This window comes from Priapulus caudatus, unplaced genomic scaffold (assembly GCF_000485595.1).
Source record: "Priapulus caudatus unplaced genomic scaffold, Priapulus_caudatus-5.0.1 Scaffold3598, whole genome shotgun sequence".
Taxonomy (NCBI): domain Eukaryota; kingdom Metazoa; phylum Priapulida; class Priapulimorpha; order Priapulimorphida; family Priapulidae; genus Priapulus; species Priapulus caudatus.
The window spans coordinates 1-9124 of NW_014580659.1; the positions used below are offsets into that span (position 1 = coordinate 1).

At 45.0% G+C, this 9124-nt stretch overlaps 1 protein-coding gene across 1 annotated transcript; it reads left to right on the forward strand.

The window, feature by feature from the left end:
• Positions 1-86: 86 nt before the first annotated feature.
• LOC106819518 (leucine-rich repeat transmembrane neuronal protein 4-like) lies at positions 87-1324 on the forward strand (the record flags this gene model as incomplete). The annotated part of the gene is made up of 2 exons (XM_014824138.1): positions 87-718; positions 1236-1324. Coding segments are annotated over exons 1-2 (525 nt in total), but the record flags the coding sequence as incomplete, so codon positions are not given.
• Positions 1325-9124: the final 7800 nt, after the last annotated feature.

A 9124-nucleotide genomic window follows, 5' to 3' on the forward strand; every position in this document is an offset into this window, starting at 1 on the left:
TACACATGTGGCACATAGTGTTAGCCATCGAATAAAGTTGAAAATTAAAAAATCGGTAAAATTTTCCTAAAACCTTGAGAGTATCCTTAACAGACATTTCGGATTACTATCTCCGTTATCATCAGTAAATACTCAATGACTATTGGAACCCGATAAGGCTATAATTAGTAAAGATGTTGCGTCATATTGCGATGTGTTGCCGCAAGTCGGACCTGGCGCTCCACGAGCATATAAATAGTCTCCCTCTGCCAGAGTTAGACGCAGGTGAGTTAAGACACTCTGATGCTAGCTGACACGAAGATGTGGCTCCAGTTTCTTCCATCGCTCCTGTTGCTGCTGACAGCGGCCGCACAAGCAGCGAGCTTCTGCCCAGAGGATCATGTCATTTCTCCATGCACCTGCCTCAATGATCACGACGGCGCGAGCGTCTCTTGCTTCGGTTCGTACATGTCGGCGGCAGAGATGACGGCCATCGTTGGCCGCTTGCAGAACACGACGATGAGTCGCCTTCACATCGGCGGCTTCGGCGACCTGACCGAGATACCGGCAGGCATGTTCAGCGGCCTGAAGATAGTTTCGCTGAGAGTCAGCGACTCCAGCCGACCGACGATGAATGAGCAGTCGTTCGCGGGTATACGCGGCCTGACGGAGCTGATCATGTCGGGGCTGCAGATGACCGAGGTGCCGTCGGTGATCTTCCCCTCTGTCAGCCATGTCGGTAAGTGCTCCGTGTAGTTCGCATGACCGTACGGCGGCATTGCATGCAGTCACCGCTTAGAGAGGCATGGTGCGGTAGTCGTTTTTAACGATTTCCTTTTAATCTCAAGAGCACTGGAGCGGTTTATATTATTTTGTGGACGCGGGATTGGGCCATTTTTAATTATCTGATAGCTGGGGAATGCCGGATAAATGTTTAAAATTAGGATGATTTTAAGATTTAAAATAGCGGGGTGGTTGCGATTTTATTTAACTGGGAACTGGCATACTTTTTTACATAGAAATTGACATGTAATTTTTACCTAGAAATTGGAATATATTTTGTTACCTGGGATACAGGTAATAGACACCCTCGTCCCCCAACCATCCCGCGACTGTATTCACTGATTGAAACAGGGATTTAGAAGACACGAGAGAGCTCTGTCCTGATGAAAAAAATTAAGGAGTAAAAATAGATGACAATCATTTCAGGCGAATCTCGATGTGACACGGATGATAATTTCTATCATTATCTTCAGAATATCTGCATCTCAGCTACAATCGCTTCACCACGCTGCCTGACAGAATATTCTCCCCCTTCACGCGACTACGTAGGCTCTTTCTTCTGGTAATTCGGCTCTCATAGGCATTGGCGACGCGTGGAGGTTATCTAAAGCTAGAGGTAGAGCATTCTGTTAAGCGGCGAATGAGCTGCGGTGGGAGTGTTAGTAAACTTCACAGTGTGTTTATTAGCAGTGTTCACCACGACATCGCGTCGATGGGCATTTCGTATCGTTTGTCCAACGAATCCACACTCGATTTTAAAACTTAGTGGATGCAGCATTGTCCTGTCTAAGCCGATTTCATCCCGTAACTGTTTTCAGTACTTGGACTTGTGGCATAACCATCGGGTTTCATCGAAACCGGGGCTCTTTGCCGAATGGGGACACTCTACACACACGGCGTGATGCTGGAGATACAATAATGCTGACCGCTCTCGAGCGGACGGGCACGTTCTCCCGGATTGAGAAAAGTGTCCAAGTTCTTGATGCTAGAATACAATAGCATCCGGCCGCATCGATGCTGGGCCTTCGAAAACACATAGACGGATGTCACTTTCTTGAAACTGATTTAAGAACGGAAGGCTACCTTCTATTAAGCGGAGCATGTCGGGATTAAAGCAGCTAGAGGCAGTTGCGATCTAATCGATTAACAAATATTGCGAGTTACCATGGTCTAGGTACGATGAATCCTCATGTGGATTATGATAAGCTAGTGCGAAATCAGTAATTGTGAGGTTTTGTCTAGCAGCATTATGAATAACCTCGTCAGCGTGTGCTGGTTATCCGACAGCTCTGATATAGAAACGTTCGTATTTTCGGACAACCAAATTGTTATATAGGCTGCACTCTGTTAGCGCAGAGCTCCATAATGTGTACCTAATTCGTTTAATAATTATACTGGTATTTATTGCAAGATGGCTTTGACTTATGTATGTTCGACCTGAGGAGACGAGTCGAGTAGGAGCTTTCGCACGGACTTCCGATGAAGTAAGTGTACTTTTTCTACCAAACAAGCTCAGGCATCTGGAGCAGGGACATGATTTGATGCTCTCGCTTGTATCCGGAGAGCTGGAGCAATATACCGCATATCCGGTATACTTATTAGACGTTCCCAGAATGTTCGCTGAATCGCCTAAATAATGACGAGAATCGTTGAAAGCTGGTGATATATATATTATGTATAATATAGTATGTATACTTTATTATGTTATTTATTTATTTATTTATATCACTACGATTATAAAATAAATTTTAATAATTTATACTACATACCACAGGTCCGTAAGACATCTCACCCCCCCCCCGTCGCGCGCAGACTAGCGAGCGTTTGTCAGGGAGGTTGATAGCGAGAGGCATTCCGGACGCCGCGTGAAACAAACGGGTGCTCTCTTGCCAAGCGGGTTCAGACAGCCTAGTGAAGAACTATTAGTATTGAGCGCATTTTTACTGACATGTCTTCTCGCGGTCTCTCGCCTTTTGACAACCCGATGGACTGCAGGCTGCCTCGGCTGGCGTATGAGTAACGTTCGATTGTCGTCCGCAGCGGATCTTTGCCACGCGCCGGCAGACGTGGGAGATGAAGTGGCATTGGAAAAATTGACGCTTCCGACTTAGTCGTCGGCGGTAAGACTGGAAGATAAGCCCATTCGTACATGAAGGCGACGCATCTCATGATATTGTCGGCTACCACTGATTATCGACCTACGCGCAGGGTTTCCCCTGCTTACTGCTACAGCTTATTATACGGGCCACGTTTAGATGAGCCGAAGCCCGAACCGATACTTCTTGCAGTCCGGGCAGCGTATGGAAGCCTTTCAGTAGAGTGATGCTCCATTATGGAGCGGTTCCCAACTTTAATGTCATTAATGGCGTGATATAAACGGAGATATAAAGGTGGGGGGGGGGGTGACATGCGGATATGAATATAGGATATCCAAGGGGGGTTAGTATGAAATAGATATTCAATATATATAGGCGTATATAGAGGGAGACTTAGCAAATTGAGACTGGGTAATGTTCACTTCCGCTTTCGCCGGATTCACTCGGGCTTCAGTTGCTCGAGCAAGCGTGAATCCAGAGCAGGGTCATGTTCGCTTCGTTTCGCTGTAGGATTCGCTGGACTTCGTTGTCTTGAGCAAGCGAATCAGAGCGGGGGCCTGTTCCGCTTCGTTTGGCTGGAGCTTCGGCTGGGTCTTCGTTGCTCGGTAGGCAAGCAAAATACAGGCGCGGCCATGTTGCGCGTTCATTTCGCTGGACTTCGCTGGCTCGTGTTGGCTTGAGCTTCGAAGCCGAGCGAAAATCGCAGCGAAGAGCGAGCGAACATGACCCCGCTCTTGTATTTGCTGGCTCGAGCAACAAAGTACAGCGAAAAGCGAAGCGCAACTGGCGCCGTCTGCTTTTGCTTGCTAAGCAACGAGTCCGAGCGAAGAAGGCGAACATGGACCAGCGCTCTGTATTTCGCTTTGCGTGGAACAGGAATCATCTCCAAACCAGCAATCTGCAGAACAACAAACGCTGCGCTAGTTTCAATGGGTCGTATATGCAGTTACGGGTCGCCGCAGAATTCTGAGAATAAGGGAGATTAAGCTCTGTATTAATCTAATAGCTCGGTCATACGTTAGATTAGGTGTGAGCACGTGAGGAGCACGTGATCGACATTCTGTGGTCGTCGGAGAGACTAGGCGCTAGCATGCTGACATACACGCGCCGAAATTTACCAGGCATATTTGTTGAATTCTTGGGGAAACCGCGGAAGAAACGGAAGCTTCTATGAATCCTGCGGCGGGTAGGGGGGTGGGGATTTATTAGTTCCTGTGGCGTCAGGTTGTTACCTATGTTGTCGTAGACCGATGCAACGTGATTACGGTTACATTTCCTAACTTGACCGTCAAGTCACAGAGCTCTCTGTCAGGCACCTTCCCGGAAACTGGGCTGGACCAAATTTATACACGCGCAGCCGCGGAGGACGGCACGTACGTCGACACACGACACCACACACCACCGCCACACACACATACACACACCACACACAGCACTACAACACACACCGCACAGCACCACTACAGCCACACACAGCGACACACACACACACCACACACACCACCACAACCCCCATATATATATTCTAATATATCATAGTATATTATAGTAGTATATATATTATATATATACATATACCTCATATAGTATTATATATATATATATTATATATATATCATATATAAATATATTGCGAATGCGTGCGTGCGTGCAATGCGTGGCGTGCGTGGAATGCGGGGTGCGTGCTGCATAGCGTGCGTGCGTGCGTGAAACTTACCTGCTGTGCCATTGGTGTTGGTTTGGAGTAGTTCATTATTATAATCAATTGCTTTTGGCTACTAGATATAACATTGTTTTCTGTTTTAGATAATTACCATTGTCGCCTACATTCGTTTTTTGCATAGTTATTGCGGTTTATTCTGCATGTTTATTTCTTCATAGTCCTTGTCTATTGACAGTAGAATTAAATTTAAAAATGAATAAAAACAACAAAAAATTGTCAATCAAATCTTTTTTTGATCCTTCAAAAAATTTGCAATTTAAGCACAAACTAGGTAGGAGTTTTGCACCCTACAGGCTAAGGCGTCGTGCGTAACTATAAACAGCGCCGCAATGATAAAATATATTAGCATAAATCTATCGAGATACCCCCTAAAGCATTTTTGAAATGCTATATTCATCAATAAATATAACTACGGCTGTAATATTGCGCGTGCGCGTAAAGCTAACGTAGCCAGATTTGTGTATGACTGGTATAGTCAGCAGGAACGTATACTGCAACGTCTTTTGCCTCATTCTTCAGAAGGGTCTACTGATAAACTGTTATTATAGCTATACTATGCTAGAAGTCAGTCCTATTCCGTTTAATGGCAGAACTTTTTTCAACAAATATTTTCTTATCTCGGGAGATATTGCGCAACGCAGCGAGCAGGTTTCGGCGTGCGACGCAGCGGACATTGAAGAAATGCTGTATATAGCTTGCTGAGAGGAGAGGGGGTGGATACTGAGGGAAAGGCGGCAGAACGATAGCGAGGCGGTAGAAGAAGAAGGGGCTGGGCCACGGAGGGGAAGAAGAAGGGGAATGAGAGAAGGGGGTGAAGTATGTAGTTTGGACACCTACAGGCTAGGGCGCTATTGCAATCAATTAAACACAGATCTTTATAAAGATTTATTTCTATACAAATCTATGTGAATATCCTTCCTAAGATATTAAACTCGCATATTCATACAAAAATATAACTTTGGGTGATATTATTGGGCTGCGCTAGACACACTAACGGTAGCCGATTTGGACTGACTGGTGTATGCGGCGGGACTTACATGGAATGATCTTCTTCCTATTTTTTAATGCGGTCTAATGTAGAATGTTATTATATAATCTATGCTAGGATCACTCCTCTTCATATTTATATGCATAATTCTTTTGCGAAATAATGATTATTCGCGGAGATATTGGCGCATGCGCAGACTACGTTTTCAGGCGTGCAGAACGAACTGAAGAAAACTGCTTATATAGCTTGCTTGAGAGGAGTAGTGAGGGGTTGGAGACTGAGAAAAGACGGCAAGAAAGATGGCATGAGGGGTAGACGAAGAAGGAGGACTGAGCAAGGACCGGAGAGGAAGGGGAGGACGGGAGGGAGGTGAAAGTATGAGTTTTTGCACCCCTATACAGGCTAAGAGCGCTCTCCAGATTATAAACGAGAGATGTACTGAGCAAAAATGTTATTCTAGAATTCTATGCTGGAGATAGCCTAAAGCATATTACTGGAGGAGAATGCTTGGCTGGACAGAGTGACGTCACGCGCGGAGTAATTCGCAGCCGGCTGAAAGGGTGGTAGATATGTTTTACTAGCACGGTTCTAATAATTTAACATATCATTTTAAATTTAATTAGGTAGGGTGTAGGTTAGGGTTGGAGGGTTTTAGGGTTAGGGTTAGGGTTAGGTTAGGGTTAGGTGTAGGGTTAGGGCACTTTTTAGGGTTTTGGCATCATTCTTTAATATTCGAAATATATGTTAAAATTAGAAGTGCCTAGTAAACATATCCTATCACCCCTTTCAGCCGGCTGCCGAGTAATCATCCACAGCATTTGTTTTCGGAGCGCGGTAATTTCGCATGTTAGCCAATGTAACAATATTACTGCGTGATGATTCTGACAGATTATATTTGCCATACTAGAATGGCACAAATATATCTATGATACATTCAAATGTGATTGGGTTATTTTGACATTTAAAAGCTTGGCACAAATCCATTAATAACGATTACATAATCAGATTTGTCTATAAATTTCCGGACATCAAGCAAGCCATTGTTCTCCGAAAGTCGCAGTTAAAGTCACAGTCACAACAGCTATGATCACATAGGAGAATATTATACCACTCCCTCTCTACACACTTATTATCAGGAGCTAATAATGACAAATTTGTCAATTTGTCAAGTTGTCAATTTGTCAATTTGTCAAATTTGTCATTATTAGCTCTCCTGTTATTATCTAACACACGCTCGCTTCTCCGCATCGTGTCTGTACATGCACGCTGAACAAATTTCACCATGACTTGCATGTTTACGTTCGCAATCTTAGCACGCGTCTACGCTGGCGTCTGCTAAGCTATAGCCTTTACACCATGCATGCTATACCCTCTCGTGTTGTGTTCGGAGGGGGGCGGACCCAAATCTAATCAGACAGCCTTACACTTGGACCGTGCGCGGGTGTATGTATGTCCGTATGAAGCTATGTACACACAGTGTGGGGGCGTGTATATGTATGTATGAAGCTATGCTATACAGACACCCTTACTCTTGCTCTTACACAGTGTGGGGGCGTACGCGTGTTTACGTGCACGCACATATCTAACCTACAAACGATTCACCATCAACAACCATTAAATAGGGCACCTCGAGATAAGCCACCGCTCTACTCGTCATGACGTCACGCGACACGCCATCGTCGCCGCTCCGCCTCTTTGTCCTTGTAAGGAGACGCGAGGGGCGACGCTAGCGCCACCGCTACGCACGGCTGAATGGACATCCGGTGTCGGGCGTGCATGCGTGCGGGGGAGGGGTGGGGGTGGCGGGGGAGGGGTGGGGGTGACGGCGTAGTTGCGAGTAACGGTGGATGACGTTGCGTGTCGCTTCATTTGCATTGGTGGACGGGACAGCGTGAGTGACAGCAGTAGTAGCAGCAGCACTAGCATCACTAGCAGCAGCAGCAGTAGTAGTAGTAACTAGTAGTAGTGTCAAACGGCCGGAGTAGCAAGCACGTGCGAACGCGTGCACGCACCCATGTGAGATATCTACACAGCACACGATATTGAGAGAGCGAGAATTTAAGCAGATGAGACAGAGAGAAAGTTTTATGCAGCGGTAAAACACTTGAGGACAAATATAGAGAAGACAGAGAGAAAAAAGTGTGGCAAAGAGTGAAGAGTTTATTCACAGGAGGCCGAGAGAGAGAAAGAGAGAAAGAGGAACTTATATATATAGAAAGACAATAGTGAGGATTCTATGTAGAGAGACCCACGGAAGGACAGATATAGAAGAAAGAAGAGATTCTAGGGAAGGTTTAGAGGAAGCACAAGAGAGAGAGAGAGAGAGAGAGAGAGAGAGAGAGACGGTTTGGAACAGAATATCTACTCACTTCGATCAATCACTGGTAAGCACTCATTACATATCATATCAAGTATATAAATACATAACATTTTAAATCTATATTCATCATAAAATATAACTACGCTGGTGAGATATTGCGCGTGCGCTAAAGCACTAACGTAGCCAGATTGTGTATTGACTGGTATATGCAGCAGGAACCGTATACATGCAGTCTTTTCTTCCTCATTCTTAAGAGCGGTCTACTGATAAAATGTTATTATATAAATCTATGCTAGAATCACTCCTATTCCTTTTAAATGCATAATTTTTTCAAAATATTTTTATTCTCGGGAGATATTGCGCATGCGCGAGCACCGTTCCAGGCGTGCAGAGCGGACTGAAGAAAAATGCTTAATATAGCTTGCTGAGAGAGAGGGGGTGGGATACTGAGGAAAGGCGGCAGGAAAGATAGCCGAGGGCGGTATAGAAGAAGAAGGAGGCTGGGCCAGGGACAGGGGAGAAGAAAGGGGAATGACGAGAAAGGGTGAAGTATGAGTTTGGCACCCTACAGACTAGGGCGCTTTTCCAATTATAAACACAGATCTATTAATAAAGATTTATTCTATAAATCTATGCTGAGATACCTCCTAAGCATATTAAATGCATATTCATAACAAAATAGAACTCTTCTGGTGATATATTGGGCATGCGCTAACACACTAACGTAGCCAGATTGTGTACTGACTGGTGTATGCGGCGGGGACCTTACATGCAATGTCTTCTTCCTATTTCTTTAATGCGGTCTACTGATAGAATGTAATTATATAAATCTATGCTAGGATCACTCCTCTTCATTTTATATGCATAATTTTTGCGAAATATTATTATTCTCGGGAGATATTGCGCATGCGCGAGCACCGTTTCAGGCGTGCAGAACGAACTTTAGAAAACTGCATAATATAGCTTGCTGAGAGAGAGAGTGAGGGGTTGGAGACTGAGAAAAAGACGGCAAGAAAGATAGCTGAGGGCGGTAGACGAAGAAGGAGGCTGAGCAAGGGACCGGGGAGGAAAGGGGAAGGACGGGAGGGGGTGAAGTATGAGTTTTGCACCCTACAGGCTAAGGCGCTCTCCCAATTATAAACACAGATCTACTGACAAAAATTTATTCTAGAATTCTATGCTGAGATACGCCCTAAGCATATTAACTGGAGGAGACATGCTTGGCTGGACAGATG